The sequence below is a fragment of the Electrona antarctica genome, assembly GCF_951216825.1.
Source record: "Electrona antarctica genome assembly, chromosome: 11".
Classification (NCBI taxonomy): Eukaryota; Metazoa; Chordata; class Actinopteri; order Myctophiformes; family Myctophidae; genus Electrona; species Electrona antarctica.
This window is the reverse complement of record NC_136792.1, coordinates 29,613,213-29,634,767: the sequence shown is the minus strand read 5'-3', so window position 1 is coordinate 29,634,767 and position 21,555 is coordinate 29,613,213. Positions and strand designations below refer to the sequence as shown.

Genomic DNA, 21,555 nt, shown 5'->3' with positions numbered 1-21,555 from the left:
TAAATAGTGGAGCAGCTTTCCTTTTCATCTCAGCAAGCTCCATTTAAAGGATGACTTCACCACTTTTCAACCTATCTGCTATCTTCATATATTGGTCCTCTAAATGTAAATAATATATAATATATATAATAATAATAATAATAATAATAATCTACTCTGTCTGTGTCTCATATAGGGCTGTAGAAAATCGATGGGGAATCCATGCTTGTATGAATCCAAGCTATAGAAACTGCAGGCTTTCCATTCCTGAAAAGTTACAATGTGATAATGGAAGTCATCGTTCTCGCGATAATACAAATCTAAATCTAAAAATGAATTAATAATAAATAAATAAAAAAGAGACAGTAGAAAAAAGTGCTATTTTATCATGAAGATTAGTGAGGAACAATTATATGAAGATATACAGTAGGTTGAAATGGTGAAGTCGTCTTTTAAGGATATTCACTAATACTGTCCTGAGTGTGTTTACATGCAGGCCTATAGCATCAAAACAACAATGGCGCTATTTAAGGAGACATGCCAGGGGCACAAATAACCATTGTGTGTAACTATAGAGACTGTCAGAGAGACTGTGTGGTTGATATGGAAGCAACCAGCTGGTGGCACGCTCACACAAGCACATGTACTGAAACATGATGACACTGACCACATGATTCTGTGTACACGTCTTCATCCATTTAAAAAAGGGAAAAAAACCTAAAAAAAAAAAACCTCAAATGACATCACATTGTAGGCTCTACAGCGCCGAACCGACTTTTATTCAGCTCTAAAATAGGAGTATGAATCGGCCCTTAGGGACACTCTTTCCGTAACTCAGTCTCTGCCTGTGACATTTGAAAAGGTTGAGATAGCAGGAGAGGAAGCCAATTTGGTACTCTCCTGGCAATATTAGCAAGCACCTCCACGGGAAAAGCTTCTAGTACTCACCTACTGCAGAGTGATAGAACTTGGTGCTCTTCTGGCTAACATGAGCACTCTGTTGCCTCTGTCTGCCTGTCTCCTGGAGCAGCTTACAACAATGGGAAAAAGATGCACTGTAGAAAGCATAACCATTTAAAGAAAAAAACCATTGAACAAGGCGATCCAGGGTTTGGTTTGAAATGTTTTTTATTCACATTTAAAAATATGCTCATTGCAGCACATTCCTCCACCTATTCCAGCAAGACATCATGTCCCACTAAACTCACTTCCTGTCCTGTGGACAAATCTCAAATCTGTAGAAAAATAAAAAGTAAAAATAAAAATCACAAAACCATAAAAACCAGAATGTTTGTGAAAGAAGATAAAAAGATAAAACAGAGAACGCAGAAGATTCAAGGTGCTGTAAGTTAAAATCTCTGGTTAAAAAAAAAGTTACTTTTTAGAAAGTTCTAGCTCTATGTTCCGATCACTGCTAAATGTTTTTCCGTAACAGGGGTCTTCCCGTCTCTCTAGCTCTTTAGTAAACAACAAATTTCATCCAATCAGGAGAGAGAACCCCCCCCCCCCCCCCAAAGATCATGCAGCTTGTTCTCCAATGTTGTCTACTCATATATGTGTTTCATCACATCCAATTGGACTTGTTTAGCCTGTATCCTGTACAAGTTCTTTCTCCTGATTGGATCAAATTGGTATTCCGACCAGATTTCCTTTTTCTTCTTGTTTTCCTGTTTAATATAAACAAGTGTTATTGGACAAACACTTTGATGCAGGGGTCTTCAATGTAACCTACTAGCTGAAAGAGGGATGAAGCGGGGACCCCCACTAGATATTGTATAAAATAGTGTTTTCATAGACTTGTTTGACAGCACTATAATCAGTGTTGTGTAATTGAATGTTTTTCTATTAATATGTTGGATTCATGTTAATGTGTAGCCTGATTGTCAGACTGAAGCGTGAAGCTTGTCAGGCCACTCAAAGAGTAGGTGGGGTCTTCTATGGTCTGGAGCCAGGCTACTTAATGTGTATTTTCAGATATTTAACCACTTAAAACCCTCAATACTTATTATTTTCCCCTCTACACCAAACCTCTTTGCCGAAAACAGCCGATCTGCGAGCTCACAACGTCTCGCAGCGCAATTGGGAGCTTGTAGATATGCTATTTTAGTATTTTGTCTAAAGTTGTCTTCAGAATACAGATGGTAAGGTTCAAGTGGTTGATGTAAAAATAAATCAAATCACACAAACATTCGGAAGCCCTGTGTAGTAACTCTGACCCCTTGTTGAAGCCCCTAATGCTTGCTATGGGAAATAGAGCTACTTTAAAAAAAAAAAGAAAAGAAAACTTACAGCACTTTTAATTCATTCTTTAACTAAACCCATCTCCTGCTCTAACAGAGGTGTATTTTTGTTGTAGGATCTCAGAGCAGGCACAATAGCAAGTCAAAGCGGCATTGCTTTCAAGTCAATCTCAATCAGCATTATAGAGGAGCTGAGACAATAACATGTTGTACCCACATGCAGGCATGAATCAGAGAATGCGTGAGAGGGGACTGGAGGGAAGGACGTAGATTTTGGGCTTGGCTACCATAGTTATAATAGTCATAGATACCTCATTGGCCGCTTATGTTCATTGGAACGATGCATCGACGGGCCTGCCATATGAAGAGGGGCAAGCCGTGCCTCCTAATGCATGTACACCCCATGTATGTCTATAGAGGGTATGCACGTGATATCATCATCATACCCGGAAGTTATGCTGGAACACCTACTGATGGCAAAAAAACGACTGTCTGGCCTTGACAGCCCATACATCCAAACAGAAAAGCCCCATCTGATTGCATTAAATTACGTTAAACAACGTTAAACTCACTTTGCCAATCACTTTTTGCATGCACGTACCCTCTATTGAAGCAGGCGGTAACTCCACAATTAAAATCATAAGTCGCTGAATTTTCAGCTGATTTTCAAGCGGTTTGGTTTGTTACAAATGCTAGCCATGTACTTATGTTATGATATAGGATTCCTGGTTATATTTAAAATGTGGGTTTTCATATCAAAACACATTATCTTACGTAGCTAGTAACAGTTAGGGTTATAAAAGAAACATTGTAGTCTCAGGTAATGTACGACGCAGGCTGCAGGCAAATGTCTTGCGGTGGAGTTAAGGCAAGTTGCCCCAGGAAATATGTTGGCTACGTTGACATACGACACAGTGGCCAAAGCAGTGTCTATGTATATCATGTCTATGGTTAAAACCACTTAAACCCTAGTTAGTTGACAGGGATTCTATATTATACTGATCTGACTGTTTCTAAAATAGAAGATCTACAACTTCAACACATTGTGAGATTGTAGATCTGCTTATTTCCGCAGGATGTTCATCCCCAGTATAGGGACGCTAGGTTTCATGTGTCTGTAGGATTTAATTTTTTCTTCTTTTTGGTTCCTGCATGTCAGCAGCTTTCTTGTGATCTTACAACACATGCTGAGGGGTGTTATGCGTGTATACAATCCCAGGCACACTCTCCCAACACCCACACTCTGTACTGTGTTGATGAGTCGATGCATGCACATTATGCACATGTATATGTTCAAAGTGTATGTTCTCTCCGTCTCCTATGGCTCCAAGCGACTGTTGGGTCTCTGCAGTGCCTGCTGTGTGGTTGGTTGGGTATAAATAGGAATATATAGATACCGACATGTTCAACAGACTCGACAACAGAGCCTGTTGAGGGTGGATGGAATGTATGTACAAACTGAACAAAAGCACTCCCTCTCTCCGCAGTTCCAACAGCTCACTCACTCTGAAACTGACTTGGAATCGATGCACATGTTGGGAGACAGGATTGCAATATTTAATCTCCTTCTCTCTCTCTTCTATACATCTATCCGTCCGTATGTAAGTCTGTACATAAGTCCATATGTCCATTTTGTTCTGCCCATCGAGGAAAAAGACAGCAGTGAGCAAACAAAAGTAAAAAATAAAACAATAAAGATAACACTAGGAGATAGAGGTCCTAAACAGTAGAATTCCCTCTGGTGTTAACAGAAGGGCTTTGACAGCAGAACTCTTCCTCATTTACAACCACCATCTCCATCGTTAAACATCCTCAGCAGACACCCCGTGGGTTTGACAAGGTTGTTGTTGGAGCTCGGCCGTGGCCTTGGCGTCTCCATGCGTGCGTGCGTGCGTGTTGTTGACGTGGTGGTCACTGGTACTGGAGGTAGTTTTTGAGGGTCTGCGGCAAGGGGAGTGTGTCGATGTGGTGGATGCGTTCCCTCCCCAGCGTCAGGCGTGCCACTCGTCTGCAGAGGTCCATGAGGGGCAGGGGCTCAGCTGTGAAGCACACCAAGAGAGACACAATGTTAGGATTGGTAAAGACATGAAACCTATAGCGTCCCTGTTCTAGCCTTGCATGTCAAAACTAGGTGAACGCTCTGCAAAAGTACCATATGCAAACATTCGGTTAAAATAAGCAAACATTTCCACATACTGCCTACCACGAGTAGGTGACTTGCAAATGCGGAAGTGAAATTACTGCTGCCAAAATGAAAACATGGTGAAACTGACTTACATGGCCGGTTAAGACTGATTTGAGGTTAGGAGACTTACATGGCCAGTTAAGAGTGATTTGAGGTTAGGGGACTTACATGGCCGGTTAAGACTGAGGTTAGGGTTAGGGCTAGAGTTAGGGTTAGTAATAGTCGGACAACGCGACCAACGCCACATCGGACAATGGTTGACAACAACATCAATATGTGGAAATGTCCATACTGGCTGAGGTTTTGATAAGGGATGATGACTGAGATTAAATCCTCTGATAACATTCGACGCCGCTTGTCATAACAGGCGAAAGTTCCTGCAACAGTATTTTCAGTGAAGCGATCTGGTGTAGAGGGAAAAGGACCAAGCCATGTATATAGCTGTGGGCTAAGAATACAGGGATTCAAGGGTTAAATAGGTGTTGATGCCCCCCCTGGAAGCACCATCTGCTTCAAAATCTCACACAACATTATACACACCAGCTGTGAAGGAGGTACACACATTGCAACAAAATGAACCCCCACAATTCTCTCACACACACACACACACACACACACACACACACACACACACACACACACACACACACACACACACACACACACACACACACACACACACACACACACACACACACACACACACACACACACACACACACACACACACACACACACACACACACACACACACACACACACACACACACACACACACACACACACACACACACACACAAAATCATCAAGAGTATTTTCCTGACCCTGTGAGCTCACCCTCTCCGTCTCCCTCATGAACAGAAGGCCTTGAGTGAGGAGCTGGTGTTTACAACTTCACATAGGGCCTGCGAGGCGCAGAGAAGCCCAGAGATGGATGCATCTAGCGATAGTCTAACAGCTCCCATCAATCAGACTCCCCTCGCCTACACAGCCCCCTGTAGCCTCCAATAGGAGTGGTTACCATGACAACCAGCTCCTCACACCTCTTTGTGTGATGTCACGCATGATCTGCCTGTGTGTGTGCGTGCCCGGGTGTGTGTTAAGTGAACAAGACAGGGTCTAATGACAGCGTTGTTCCCATGTGGATCTCAGACTTCATGAGAGTCATCCATGATGTATTTATGACATCTGACTCCATAATATACGAAGAGTTTAGCCTGATTACCATTATAAAATATAAAAGTTAAATACGTCACAAAATATAAAACATAACGTGAAAATAACTGCATGACCTACTGTAAACAAAAAGCTTGGCACTGATCGGTCGAGCGATGATTTTGAGATGCGTCGCCACACAGTACAAATATCACTCTCCACTTATTTTGGCCTGTCAGGAGTCTTGCAGTCTATACGTGTGTCCAGAGATCATCACATACTGGTATATTTTATACTTCAAATTTGGAGTCACTGACATCACAGGCTGGCCAGATGAAGGGCGAGTGCACGAGATTCACATAATAATCAGTATCAGTCAGTTCTCAATTGGTGGTAAAGTACCGTATTATGATTATAAGATGACACCCCATTTTTCAAGACACATTTGTGGAAAAGAAGAACATTGAATGTCAAATAGTCTAGTCCCCGATTATAATACAACACTTTAGGATATTTCCTTTGGAAAAAAACATCTTATATTCAGGCCAATAGGGTACTTATCTTTTCTACTGACATGAGAACCTCGGTCTACTCTATAGCACAACAACCGCCGTGGCATACAATTAACTCCCATTGAATTCACTCCAAAGGATGACTTGTGAAAAAATGGTCACCATTACAACTATGTCAGAGCTTGTCAGAAGTTGCATCGTTCTCAAGTAGGCCGGTAGCCGACGGGCACGTCTCAGTAATAATAATAATAATAATAATACAAAATTCCAGGCCTGTATTGTGCTGACACTAGCTGGCTCTCCACGTTTGGGGTTGATGTGGGCGATAAGTGGTCCTGTCAAACAGTGGTGAAAGTCTGAGCAGAAAGAGCATCAGCTGTCACTCAACTGACCCAATTAGGACCCGATAGTACAATACTACAAAATGGTGTGTGGCTTTCAGAGTGTGCATGAGCGTGCGTGTGTGTAGCCTCGGTCCCAGCCTTACTTATCTCCGAAGAGAAAAGCCTGGTCACAACCTAAGGCAGAGAGTGCATAGCCGGAAGTGTCAGGGCGGAGGAACATCAGTCAGATGTATTTCCCCCGGATAAGATATTTTTTGACCAATCACAACACTTGTTTCATACACGGAGAATAAAAACGGATTTGTAAAGCGTCAACGTCATTTTCTTGAGCGGTATTTCTGCCAAAATCCTGCTACTTCTTCCAAATTCCAGCAACGTACGTCTACATGCCCAGTGTGTGTGTGTGTGTGTGTGTGTGTGCCTGTTTTGTGAGAGAGGAAAAACATGCGATTGCGTGACTAAGCGGGGTAATTTAATTTAAACACTATGCAGTGTTTGATATTGTGAAATGAGTGTCATTAATTAGTCATTACAACTGTTAACACTCACCATATGTACAACAGGCACTGGAATAATGAATCCAACATTGTCAAGAAAGCACTCCCTGCAATGGTTTAATCAACTTTATGCTTCTTGTATCTTGTCAGTTAATACATATTTCCAGCCATGACTTGTAACAGAACCGGAGTGTATGTGCATGCGAGTGTGCATGTGCGTGTGCGGGTGCGTGTGCGGGTGCGTGTGCGTGTCAAATATCAAAATCCAAAGTGTGTCCTTCAGTGCATTAGGATTATGAAAATGCAAACGGGTCATAAATTCAGCACAGCCTTGCATGTTCCCCAGAATCCCCACATGGAAAGACCTTGATTTACTTTTTCAACTTCGATATACTGAACAAGACAGATTTCCTCGTTAATGCGCTGGAGGTGCTTCAGAGTAGGAAGCAAGCCAACAGTCATTTTCTCTGCCTGCGCCCAGTGATGGAGCTGTCCATCCATCACTCTTCCCTTCCCTTCTCGGCCTGTTCTCCAGCACTCTGCCTGCTGTGATGGTCAGAGGACAGCTTGTGACAGGTTTATTGCACACTTAAGGCCAGACAGAGTGTGGTCTACCACCGCCACGATCTGGTTAAGGATGAATGAGTGTTTGATGAGCTGCTGGTCTACAAGGAGCCCCGAAACAGGAAGAAGCAAAGTGACTAATTCCCATGCCAGTTGCCATGGGCTCCCCCGTGCCCACCCGCCTCCCCGCTCATCTGGCCGCGACCACACAACAGACTGTATCAAATATGAATGACTGACTGTAAACGATACAGAGACACCTCCCCAACAATTTCGCCGATACGGTTTGTTTATTTTGGACCACAATTATTATATGAGACGATTTAAGATGACCCAATGTTATTCTCCATAGAGAGAAACTTCAGTGAACCAGGGGATGAGCGATTGCGTCAGGACTTTGGCTCTATACTAATAGTATAACAAATAGTATAACGCTTTACAAACACCTATATCTATATTATAATTATTTAGCGCTTCAGCGTTGCCTGGCTCAGCTGCCTGTCATGCGGCGGATTAATTTCCTTCTCTCCCCGCTAGCAGTTCACGCTGTCATCCCGTCGAGAACGAGGAGGCGGGTGGGGAGTAGCCTGGCTAATAAGCCAGGCTCAAATCACACTGGATCTTGTTTCCCGGGGGGCGGGTTCAAACATTTTCTCTTTGACGCAATTAGTCAGAGCTACTGTCAGTCAAAGGTCTCAAGCATTGAACGTCACTGTACCAAAGCCCGCCCATATTGCATACCGTGTCCCGATTGGCCACACCAGTTCTCTGGTGTAGGAAATGGGCGTACAATTGAGCCTTTCTAGACTGTAATCCGCCGGCAGGCAATTATTTTTTTGCCAACGGCTGATTCGGTCTGGCTTATTAGCCAGGCTAGGTGGGGAGCCCACGGCAACTGGCACAGGAATTAGTAACTCGCGTCCCGGACAGGCAGATGGAGTGACACACACGCACACACAATCTAATTCATGAGGAGGGAATGAAGGAGAGGAGAGGATGAAGGAATGGAGGTGAATTTGGGACAGCAGAGCGTCGGTGAGTCTGCTCTCACTGAGGTGGGACAGGTGACGGGCCCATCTCTGACGCATGCACAGGCCACTTCACACAGACACCATGAGAGGCATGTGGTCCAATAAGTCTGTGTGTGTGTGTGTGTGTGTGTGTGTGTGTGTGTGTGTGTGTGTGTGTGTGTGTGTGTGTGTGTGCAATATAAACAAGACCCACTTCTGTCTCGTTTGAAAATGTGGGATTCAAAAGGTCCCATTTCACATCCTCCCCCTTCTCCGTTTGAACTCAGTACTTGCCTCCTCTCTGGCAGCTGCTCCACCCTCCGAGAAGAGAGTGGAAGGCGATGGCAGGATTGTTGATTTCAAACTTTTCTTACCTAATTGATTAGCATACCAGTGTATCGGTGTTGCATGTGACCTAGTTAAGATGTCAGCGTGTCTCCAAAGCAGCCCCGCATCGTGGTCCCAGAGTGCGTATCAGGGAGCGCACAGAGAGGGTTGTGGGGAGAATATATTTGGAGATGGACAGAATGAGTGCAAAAATAACGTGACATAAAGGATAAAGGAGGGAGTAGGGGAGGAGGGCAAGACATCACTCTCCACTATAATTGGAAATTCTAGTGTCCAAATTGAATCGTCCACTTGTGGTGGAATGCAATTGCTCAGCGAACCAACTCAAAGGAGGGGGGGCAGGGGGTGTGTATACAGTATGTGTGTGTAGAGTTGGGAGCAGGATAATATCTGACTCACCATTACCTGGCAGCACTGGGACAGTGGGGGGCAGACAGGAACACAGTCTGCTCCAATTGGCTGGCCACTGTTCTCTAAGGAGGTTCCCTGTCCTCCTCCACTCGGGGCAGACAGGCTCCCCAGGACAGTTTATATTGAGGACCAATCTCACACTACACTGCACTAATTCCCACGCGCACACACGTGCATGCGCACACGCACACGTGCACCCCCCCCCCCCCCCCCCCCCCCAATGCTGGCATCTATTGTGAACCCATCTCACCTGTATGATTAATAAAAATAATAAAATGTTCATAAGTCAATACAATGACTGACTAGTACTAAAAGTTGGAGCATCTGTCTTTAGTCATATCACAGTCGTAGACGGGGACAAATAAGACCGTTCCTGTGGCAAGGCCCCAGACACACAATAGCAAGAATGCTGCCCACCCAGCAAACACGAAACACTCTCCTCTTCACAGACACAACACAACACTAAGCTAAACTGTTCCCACGGAAACTAACTGCCACAATTAGGCGTGTATGCTCTGAAGGGGATTTGCCCAATTTATTTTTGTCCCAAATAAATTGGATGAAGGGTGGGGTGCGGGTTGGGGGGGGGGTTGCTATGATTGCAGAAAGATAGTAGAAAGAAAGTAGGTGAGCCACTGATTAAAAATAATAATAATCATAATAAAAGTATAAATGCATCCTCTCTTGCTGGCCTTGTTTAGATGTAAACCAGTTTGTCTGGGCAAACCATAATTTTGTATTCACACTACAGGCTTTACCAAAGACAGCGTGGTACATAAAAATTGAAAGGAGGTATGGTATGCCTCAAGAGGAGTTAAGCTGTCAGGCATCTGGGGAGACTGCGAGCCAGAGGACTAAAGTGTTGAGTGATAGAAAGAGCAAGAAGGATAAGAGAGCTGCATTAACGCAAAGTGTTAAGGGACAATGCAGAGATGCAGCGAGGGGGAGATACATATATATGTGTTACATACATTAGAAGTTAGAACCATTCCAGTAGCTTCAAGAGGAAGTGTAGAATGCAGAGTTGTGGAAAAGGGTGCCAGTGACATCTTCAAGCATGCATACTGATACTTTCATTCTTCAGATGGAGATTATGCATCATTACTGCAACATGATGGCATATGACTATATCATACAGGGATATGCCCTATGCCTTGGAACATCCACAGCATCCAGGCTCAATTGATTCCACATACTGTGCATACTGGGAAACATGTCATTATTTAGTGAGGCAATACGGGTATCACAACAAAGAATCACACAGAATTCTGTATGATGAGACCTTGGGGAGATAACGAGAGGGTGGGAAAGGGCAGTAGAAGCGATTTCTTGCTTGTGACTCTAGGAACACTAGATCAGAGCATTATGGTGTTTTCTGCCTCCTTCCTCCAAGCTTCATTAGTTTAACGGGACACAAAAAAAGAAAACGATTTGTACACTTTTCAAGGCTCATTTAGCCTATAAAGATGCTTACAATACAACAGATACTAAAACAAAAGGGTAGAGACAATTTGTAGGAAGAGGAAGGGAGAGAACTCTAACCTACATTTCTTTACCCACCAGCTTCATGCTTGTAATGTGCAACACAAATGCACAGCCAGTGAATGAACTGGCTGCCTTGTGTCTGTCAGATGAGTGTATTGATGTCACATAATTGACTGTGTGAGACACTAGATCAAATAAAATAAAACTTTGAATCATGTGGATCTTGGGTTCCACATGGGAATATGTTATGTTACATGGACAGATTTAGGATGATAGTGATACCCACTCATTTTCAAAGTTAAGAATAGAGCATTTACATGTTATAACCACTTAACAGAAAGCAACCCAGACACGCTCCACAAGAAAGCCCTCAAACAGAGAAAACCTACAGGGACTGGTTCAGGGACAAACACAAGCAAAGCTACCAGATGGAAAAGGAAATAATTTTTTCTATTCAGCCCTAAATAGAGAATATATCGGCAGAATACCTGAGCACTGAATGACCCCCAAAAAACTAAGGCTACGATCAGAACAGAAAACGACAAAGTGCCATTGCATTCTCACTTTTTTTTTATGCGTTTAAACGGAGCCGCAACAGTGATTGAAAACGATGTAGTGTGCCAGATAGAGCAGTCACGCATGCGTAGAACCTCTTCCATTCTACTTCCCATCACAGCTGTTTGTTTACACAATGTACTGTAATAGCATACGCGACGTGAGCGATGCCGATGATGTCACACGTTTTCGGTTTCCATTGCCTGTTTACATGGAGATGCGAGGTGGAGTAGAGCATTTTCCAAGATTTCCACTGTGGATGGGGTTTTCACTTCTTTGCGTTTTCAACCCCCGAAAATGCTTTTGCCGTCTAAACGGAAGGAACATCTCATATTTTATTTTGCCATTTTCTCTAGAGACCGTTGTCGTCTAAACAGGGCCTAAGGACAGCCTTGGCTAGGTACACAGCCTTGCAATAGAGAAAGGCCTCCACAGACCCTGCTCGAGTCCCAAGGGAAGACAGACTATGTATGTATGCACCCACTGTTAACACCCTGAGTAGCAAGGACGGAGTTCTCCGTTCAATCAATTAGTAACTCCCAGCACTCAGCAAGGAGATTGATCAAAAGGACGGAGATTATTGATATCAAAACCGATCGCATCGCTCCACAGGCTGGGAGCGTCTGTTGCACAACATGTTATTTTCCGGTGGGACGTCATCGAAAATGTTCCCCCCCATTTTAGCGGATGAGATCGAAAATCTTTAACTCTTGATCTAAATCATTCCGTCCAATTCTAAGCAAAGCTTATGTGTTAGACGACCCATCGCGGTCCCGTCGCTAGTCACGTTATAATTAATCATACCTCTTACCTCCCGTTGTCGTTCGCCTCGGGAGTGTTTTGGCTACATCAAGCTACTTCAGCTACATCCGGGATAGTATCCGGTTCGTCGCTAAATGTGCTCCACTGCTATAAATAGCTGGGCGCTCTGATTTAATGGATTGAATAACCCCGGGCGTTCGGGTGTTAACAGAGCTACACTTTCTAACAACTTGCCCACTATACCAATACATCAGAGACACATACTTCCAAGTTCCAACCGATTACATACACCCAAAGTGAGTTTGAAAACATGACCAATGGCAACAACAAAAAACTGTAGGTTATATCAGGTTTTTTATAACCTCACGCACGGGAGCGCGCTGCGTCATCACGCACATGGCCCGTGGACTTAAGGTGACAGGCCACGGGAGTGTATGAATACATATTTCTGTAAAATGGAACAATTGGGATGTTCTCACATACGTATCTAGAAGCAATTGTTGAAGGTTAGATAACTCCCATACCTACTGGGAGAAATACAATACAATGTGCGAACACAGCAGCAAGATTTGTGAACTGCTGCGATAAAAGAAGCTTACCACCCTAAGGAGTAAGGACTGCTAATCAGTAGCCATTGTGTTTCCAGCACTATCTGTATTCTGTACCGAGTGGACATCTGACATAGACCTACTGCACATATAAAACAGAGCTGCTACCTTTAAACACAGTCTGTGAAGCCTTTTGAGCTGCAATGAAAACGGGCAAAACGATGACATCTGCTGGCAGATTCCTATGTCATATAGGATTTGCTGACTGTGACATCACAGTCGACAGGAAAATAAGAGCACTTGTTTGAGCCAGAAAAACTACTAATTGTAACACACACACACACACACACACACACACACACACACACACACACACACACACACACACACACACACACACACACACACACACACACACACACACACACACACACACACACACACACACACACACACACACACACACACACACACACACACACACACACAGTATGCAACAAAACAACATACAGATGCACACGTGTCACAATCACACACAACAAGCCTGAAGTCTTATTTCCATTGGTCCTTTAAAGAGACTTCAGACTATCCCATGGTCAAATATATGATGTCTTGTACACCCCCTGAATGTAACCTTTTTTCCTCCCTCTCTCTATATATGATGTCTTGTACACCCCCTGAATGTAACCTTTTTTCCTCCCTCTCTCTATATGATGTCTTGTACACCCCCTGAATGTAACCTTTTTTCCTCCCTCTCTCTATATATGATGTCTTGTACACCCCCTGAATGTAACCTTTTTTCCTCCCTCTCTCTATATATGATGTCTTGTACACCCCCTGAATGTAACCTTTTTTCCTCCCTCTCTCTATATATGATGTCTTGTACACCCCCTGAATGTAACCTTTTTTCCTCCCTCTCTCTATATATGATGTCTTGTACACCCCCTGAATGTAACCTTTTTTCCTCCCTCTCTCTATATATGATGTCTTGTACACCCCCTGAATGTAACCTTTTTTCCTCCCTCTCTCTATATATGATGTCTTGTACACCCCCTGAATGTAACCTTTTTTCCTCCCTCTCTTTATGTCTTGTACACCCCCTGAATGTAACCTTTTTTCCTCCCTCTCTCTTTATGTCTTGTACACCCCCTGAATGTAACCTTTTTTCCTCCCTCTCTCTTTATGTCTTGTACACCCCCTGAATGTAACCTTTTTTCCTCCCTCTCTCTTTATGTCTTGTACACCCCCTGAATGTAACCTTTTTTCCTCCCTCTCTCTTTATGTCTTGTACACCCCCTGAATGTAACCTTTTTTCCTCCCTCTCTCTTTAAACAACAACGTGATCAAGGTGGTGTTCTATTATTCAATGACACCACCAGCAGAAATGATGATATAATGTAACAGACTCCGGAGGTCTAGGGAGAAACGGAGAAGCTCAGGGGGAAGATCTTTCTTTTTTTTTTTTATATATAAAAATAGAGACTTGGACTTTTGCCAATAAATTCATTCCAACTACTGTACACGACGTCCTGATCTCTGCCTTTCCTTGGATATGTGAGTTGCAAACTAACCTAAGAAATACAAGAAGTCAAATCACAGTGTAATACGAGTCAATGCAATGTTCTAAGTGGCTTGGATGTCGGTTAAGTCCCCAGTATACGTAGAGTATCATGATAGGGTGAACATTATAGGCAAAATTAAGTGAACATTCAGCGAAAATATACAAGCTCATAGCTTGAGCTTGTAGATCAGCTGGTTCTGCTATTTTCACTGTGCCAGAGCAGAGACACGGCATGCTACTGGAGAAACGTTGGAAAACGTTAAAGCAGCTTCCTGAGTAAACAAGGCTGCAACCACTGTCACTGTGGGCTTTTTATAGATCAATGCAGGGCACAGAAAATATGGTATAAAATAAATTACAGCATGCAATTTGCATCTCTTGCTTCCTCACTCTCACTGCTTAGGGCCTATATGATATCCATTCAGGCACTGCTTTATTCTCAAGCATGTTTAACCTAAATCTTATACATTTGACAAACAATTATTTGTCATTTATTTTAGTTTATTTAGTATTTGCAACTGAATTTGTTTATTTGAAACTGTGTGTTTTTTACGTGGACCCCAGGAAGACTAGCCGGTTGCTATGACACCAGCTAATGGGGATTCTTAATAGCCATTGCATCTTGCTCAGTGGTCGAAGCGACTAAACTTTCAGGATGAAATCCTTGCCGACTGGCTCCCTTGTAGTCTGCGCTACAATCTATTTTTCACCTATCTGGAAAACACAGTATTATGCGTGTCTTAAGTGCCAGGTCTTATTACTTAACTTAAGACCTAGATACGTGGTCAATGCTGTTTGGCCACTCAGAATAGCCAAATGGCATTGATCACGCCTCCAGGTCTTAAGTTAAGTAATAAGACCTGGACATGCATAATACTGCCCATGGAGTCTTCTTAGTATGGTTTAGTGATCTGCTGGCTCCAGCTGAGATTGGTTGATTGCAATTGCCAACAGCAAAACCTGTCACCACTGCTGTTGTTAGTGGGAATAAACACAGAAGCACCCGGGAGGAAGTGGACTAAGAAAGGGGAGGGGCCAAACCAAGTTCCTGTTTCTTTCCCATAAAAGAGGCGTTGCACACTTTTCTCCCCCTTTTATACCGAATGGGTTCCCAGACTATATTGCATGCGTTACACGGTAGAGTTAGACACTGGCTATGTCTTCAAGCATGTGTTACACGGTAGAGTTAGACACTGGCTATGTCTTCAAGCATGTGTTACACGGTAGAGTTAGACACTGGCTATGTCTTCAAGCATGTGTTACACGGTAGAGTTAGACACTGGCTATGTCTTCAAGCACGTGTTTACACGGTAGAGTTAGACACTGGCTATGTCTTCAAGCACGTGTTTACACGGTAGAGTTAGACACTGGCTATGTCTTCAAGCATGTGTTACACGGTAGAGTTAGACACTGGCTATGTCTTCAAGCATGTGTTACACGGTAGAGTTAGACACTGGCTATGTCTTCAAGCATGTGTTACACGGTAGAGTTAGACACTGGCTATGTCTTCAAGCATGTGTTACACGGTAGAGTTAGACACTGGCTATGTCTTCAAGCATGTGTTACACGGTAGAGTTAGACACTGGCTATGTCTTCAAGCATGTGTTACACGGTAGAGTTAGACACTGGCTATGTCTTCAAGCATGTGTTACACGGTAGAGTTAGACACTGGCTATGTCTTCAAGCATGTGTTACACGGTAGAGTTAGACACTGGCTATGTCTTCAAGCATGTGTTACACGGTAGAGTTAGACACGGGCTATGTCTTCAAGCATGTGTTTACACAGTAGAGTTTCAGCACAAGCCCAACAGGGCTCGGTTTCACGCTGACACTTTATGCTAAGTAGTTCGGGCGATGAGCACATCGCTGCATGCCTGGCTTACATCTCACAGTGGATGTTTTCCTACCACCTCAAGCTCAACAGAGATAAAGGTGAGCTGCACTTCTGGCCCATCCAGGATCTCACTATGCTTGCGTGTCTGGGTATTTCCAGGCCCATTGAGAACTCTAGTTCTAGTACACGGACGATAGAACCAAAAACATCTCCTCCTCACCCTTCATTTCTACATCTCATTGCCTCAATACCCCTCGCCTGGTACTAACCATGGCTGTGTTGTTGAACTTTGGGCCGATTCAGCAGTTATCTGCCCTGGGGAAACGCACAGCCTTGCCTCAGCACTTCTACATATGAGCAGCAAACCCCCAAACACATTGTTCTGTTGTGAAGAAATGCCATCATAAAAAAGAAAAACATTGTGAAAGAATGACATGCCGACATCTGCCCCTTCTCGTCTGCAACGCTGCATAAAAACACATGCATACGTTGCAAGTCATTTATAGTTAATATCATGCCTTTATCGCCCCCGGAATGAAGCCCAATATGTGTACCTAGTCCTGTGGCAAATACAGCTGTACAAGAGTTCAGTGAATGCAAAATTTGCTATACCAGGGTATTTTTCATGAAGTTGCATGCAGAGTTCTGTTGATGAGGGAGTATGCTAAACTTCAACAGGGATTAGGTGGAAATCCCTGGAATGAGAATGAGGAGTTCATTGGAAGAATATTGAATAGACATCCTCAGACAAGAAAAAGGTTGGGGGATGGGGGGAAACTAGTGCACAGAACTTGCCAAGTTTGAATAAAATAAAGAGGTTTTCTCTGTAAGCCATTTGGTTTGTAAGCCTGGGACACGATACGGCACATAACAATTCGATCTGTAGCGTGTTTGCATCCAGCATTTATACATTACACAAGCACAGGCCTCTAAAAAAGACCTCTAAAAAGCACCATTTTGAAATATAAAACAAAATCTTTGCTCAACCCAAATGGACACGACTGAACAAGAGAACGCAAGATGCAGACAAACTGCAGAAAATAACTCTCCTTTTCCCAGTTCTCTTCCAATTCAGCTCATACATCATTACAGTGCAACTAGCTAGGTTTGTAAGCTGACATGTCAGGTGTGTTTTACTTACGATCTAGTCCGTTAACGTAGCGGATAGAGACCTCACAGTGTCCCCACACGGCACTGACGACGGGGTACAGCCTCTTGCCCTTTAACCCCCTAAAGGCCACGCCCAGATACTGTCCATCCACCATAAAGCTCAGAGTGCCCTCGTCCATATCAAGGATCACCGTCAGAGAGTCCGGCAGCACAAACGACTCGTCTGCCTCTAGGAAACAGGGGTAGGTGGGCGGCGAGGTGGAAGCAGGCCGGTTTTTCCCGTCATGGTAGAGTCTGTTCCGGCCCAGGTCCCAGCCCCAGGATTCAGAGTCCGAGCCCACTAGGGCCGTGTAGCCTACCGAGTGTAAAGGGGCCTCAGCAGAGGCCACGCCAACTACGGCGTGAGTGCCTCTTTGCCTGGCTGGCCAGTGGATCTTCCACACATGGAGGCCCCGGGTGTAGCCCACCCTGCCCCGTATGCAGTCTGTGCTCTGTGCCACAGGGTGGCGGTGGAACGTCAGCTTGTCGTCCTCCTTAACAAAGACGTTGAGCGAGCGGTCGTCTGGGTTCCAGGCGTGGCGCAGCTGTGTCTCTGGGCTGGCCGGGGGCATGTCCAACAGCAGGTCCAGCCTGGGGGGGCGGCAGAAGTCCGGGCCACGCAGCTCGCGCCGTACTGGCCGGTACGAGGGCTCACCCCGCACATCCACCGACTTGATGCTACCAGAGATCTTCTGGCCCATGGCTGGGCAGTTTCAGCAGGGATGGATGGAGGGGAGGGACAGGGGGAGAGGTGAAGCAAGGGTGATGATGGAGGGGTAGGTTCCACCGCTACCTCATGGACTCTGTGGCCACTAGGGGTGTCCTACCCGGAGAGACGCTGTCACACTCACAAGGTCTCTACCACAGAAAGAAGGCTCCTGAAACAAAAGAAAAAAGAAAAAGAAAACATCACATACATGTATACCGTAATTAGAATTTACCCAACCGTAGGTTGCACTGTGCAGTAAATCATAGGTGATCAATTTGCTCTTGCTGCAAGCAGTGATGTTGGCTATTTTCATCAGTTCATTACAAGTGGATAATCACAAAGCTGGCTGCATGCTGTCGGCTTTTACTGTCAGCAGGTAAATTATTTTAAACGTGGCTATTAAGATTAGCAATAATTTGATAAATGAACAGGTACATGAGTACAGACGTTATTGGCAATACAAAAATGTACAATGTGTACGTTGTAAAAACTCAGTGAACATTCAAGAAGCAATTAGGAGGCTAATACTTTATTTAAAAAAAAGCTTAGCTCCTCGGCCAAGGGATTCTTCCCCTTAATCCAATGGAGTTAACAAGAGAGAGTGAGAACGCCCTTGGCTAATTCTGCAGCAGCTTCCATAAGGCTCCGGAAAAGAGGGAAGATGAGAAGGGAGAGAAAGGGGAGGATGAACTCCTCATGCACGCTTCTGAAGACAGAACACATTCCTCACTACCTCCTCAGTTACCAACCCACACACACCCTCCCCAAAGGCATGTGTACAAATGTATTTCTGTCACTGGATACAGTGAAAACTGCTTTACAAACTAGGCACCAAACATAAGCAAATGGAGGCATCTCTGCCAACCACACATTAACACATTCAGTAGACAGCCAAGAACATGCTACACCACAATGGAAATAACTACAAGTCGTCTGCCCATACGGTTCTGCCTTCTCCTCTCTTGACCACCAAACTACTTTACAACTACCCCCCCCCCCCCCCCCAACCCATCTCTCTCTCGCTCTGTGCTCTTGTTTTTTAAGCAACCTTTCAGTCCATCTTTCTGTCATACAGGGAATCTATATAGGGACATTTATACTCCTCACTTTCTGTGAGCATAGTCTGGCAAGATGTAGGCCTAGTCTTTCAGAAATGTGCACCTTGCAAGGCAAGCCCACATGTGACACCTCTGCTTCTGTACAAGACTCAGAACCAGCTGTTCCAAATAAATCTGCTCTTCAAAAATCAACCCCCCACCCCCCTTATGTCATGCCCTCTCACTCCCAGTCAGTTTCCCAGGAAGAGACGGCATGTGAAGAAGGAGAGAACAGTACAGTTGAAGTGTCTCTGACCCAACGTGTAAAGCCGGGGACTCGTACACCCACTGACTGAACCCACACTAGGATGGGGGAGGGCTCGCACATTTAGAGTCCCACTGACTGAACCCACACTAGGATGGGGGAAGGCTCGCACATTTAGAGTCCCACTGACTGAACCCACACTAGGATGGGGGAGGGCTCGCACATTTAGAGTCACAAAGTTGACTCGCTGTATCATGCCAACACACTGAGTCACTGGGATCTCACATGCCATCATGATTCCATATTGGTAACAGCAGCAGAGAGTGCTTTTCTTTTAGCATGGAGCATAGAAAAAACAAAAACAAAGGTTATGTTATTGTATATTAGATCTATATTGTAGTACAATCATAAGTTATCCGTTTGGCCGCCATTGCTGCAGGGTTATTGCGCCGACAATGGAACGTGAAGCTGCTGCGTCAATCAGCATGTTGAGATTCTGGTAGCCAGCATTGGTTAGTTATTGCGTGGATAAAATACGTTCTCCCTCCCTCCCTTTCCGCCTGTCTCTCAGCCCTGTCATTGGAGATCTCCATATATCTAGTCTACGTATGTGATCTCATTCCCAAAATAAATCATTGATTTGCGCTTGAAGTATGGGCATACAACTGCTGCCTAACAAAGTTGATTTGGGCATGTGACAAGCCGATTTACACAGACATCAGGTATGTCCATATTTGGGATGACAATATATTTGGGCAATGTGACACAGCATCTGGGTTTATTGCGTTTATTGTGATGAAAACCTAGGGAATGGAATTCTCCTGCCATGCTTATTTTCACTCTGGAGCACAGCACACCATTTTCTGCTATTTAGCTTTTGGCGTTTTCTTTTTGTACCACATACACCAGTGCGAACAAAAAGGTCATAAGTGAAAAAGGAAAGAACATAAAGTAGACAACTCTATGTATTGATCAACTATAGGGCTCTGGGTGAGAAGCCCAGCTTAAGGCGTTGTGTCCTGCCTCCTAGTGACCTGTACCAGCTGCCAGAGGGGACATGCTGAAAAAGATGGTGAGCTGGTTGTGTGTGTGTGTGTGTGAGAAGTAGAAATAAAACTGAAATTTTAAGAGCGTAACCTGACTAGACTCAGCTGCAAACAAAGGTTTTTTGGCCACTGGCTGTAACCAGGGAGCCTATACAGAAATGTCCTAAGTGAGTCACTTTGGACGACCTTTTGATGACTGGCTGCAGAATGAGCACGTGACCTTCATGTCTGCTGGAAACCTTGTCCGTGAGTGACCTCATCTGCTGGACCACGTCTGCAGCCAACTGGCAGAACAGAAATCGATAGGCGCAGCACTCTGCACAACAGCCTTCTAAAGACCTCTAAAAAGCTCTGGTCGGATCAAGAACCAAATTGTTGCATTTTTCATATTTAGGTCTGGTTTGTGTTCACACCGTCTCTGCCTCCCTCCACAGCACTATCGTGTAAATGTACTGGTCAGCTCCGAAAGGTCCAAATCTATGATAATTCATTAGCTGCAAGAAGAGAGGATTAGAGGCCATTCGAACAGGCCATTCAGAGCATTTCAAAACAGGCCATTCAGAGCATTTCTAGGGAAAATCACTTCATTGCCATAGACAACAATGGAGATTATTGTGATCTCCAATTAAATAACAGTGGAAACAGTATGAGCACAGCTCAAAGACATGTGTTTATCACAGCCACTTACTGTATAGTTAAAAAAGTTTCAGTCTGAAACGGAAGCCTGTACGTTTCTGAACCAATTAGAGCATCGCATCCCTTCAAGCTATGGAATGTTAGTAGCTCCGCTACACAGTTTGTTTACAAGTGAGAGACAGATGGCCAGCTGCAGCAAAGCATGTTTGCTATTACGTGGCTTATTTATAACGTTTTTACTGTAGATACATATTTTAGCGTACTGCTGATTAAGTTTAAAATGAGTACACTGTATGGATGAGATTAAAAACTAGAGTAGTTATGTTTGAAGGAACGTGCAGCAATGGGAATCGAACAGTCAAACAGTTGAATGAAATCAAGATTCTTCGGGCCGCGTTACATCATCACACAGCATGTTTTCATTGTTCCATTCCACCCACGGGTGCTATAAAACAGCGCATGCGACTGTCCTAGTGTCGGAAGATAATCCCTGATCCCTAATCAGTCGTATTGCGCTGCGTCGTCGTATAGGAATTCATTGTGGGGACTTTCCACTGGCCCCATACAGCCACAGGGAGACTAAATTTGTGGGAGGGGCCTATGTAAGCGATTGTGGCAACCACTTTGCAATTTTTCAAAATTGCGACTTTTCTATTTTTTTCTGGTCACGTGATCCAAACGTGTGACGCTTCACAAAGAAGCCGTGGAAAACGTATGATGTCT

General features: G+C 44.2%; 1 protein-coding gene across 5 annotated transcripts in view; it reads right to left on the bottom strand.

Moving 5' to 3' along the window:
* Positions 1 to 1,084: 1,084 nt before the first annotated feature.
* LOC306932703 (SPRY domain-containing SOCS box protein 4-like) overlaps positions 1,085 to 21,555 on the bottom strand; it is a 55,029-nt gene continuing 34,558 nt past the window's right edge. For all 5 annotated transcript variants that reach the window (XM_079514606.1, XM_079514605.1, XM_079514604.1 and 2 more), the window contains 2 exons: positions 17,132 to 18,017; positions 1,085 to 4,258 (listed from right to left, as the gene is read on the bottom strand). In XM_079514606.1, coding sequence (XP_079370732.1) covers positions 4,131 to 4,258; positions 17,132 to 17,840 — 837 coding nt within the window. In that variant the 5' untranslated portion in view covers positions 17,841 to 18,017 and the 3' untranslated portion in view covers positions 1,085 to 4,130. The remainder of the gene's footprint in view (positions 4,259 to 17,131; positions 18,018 to 21,555) is intronic.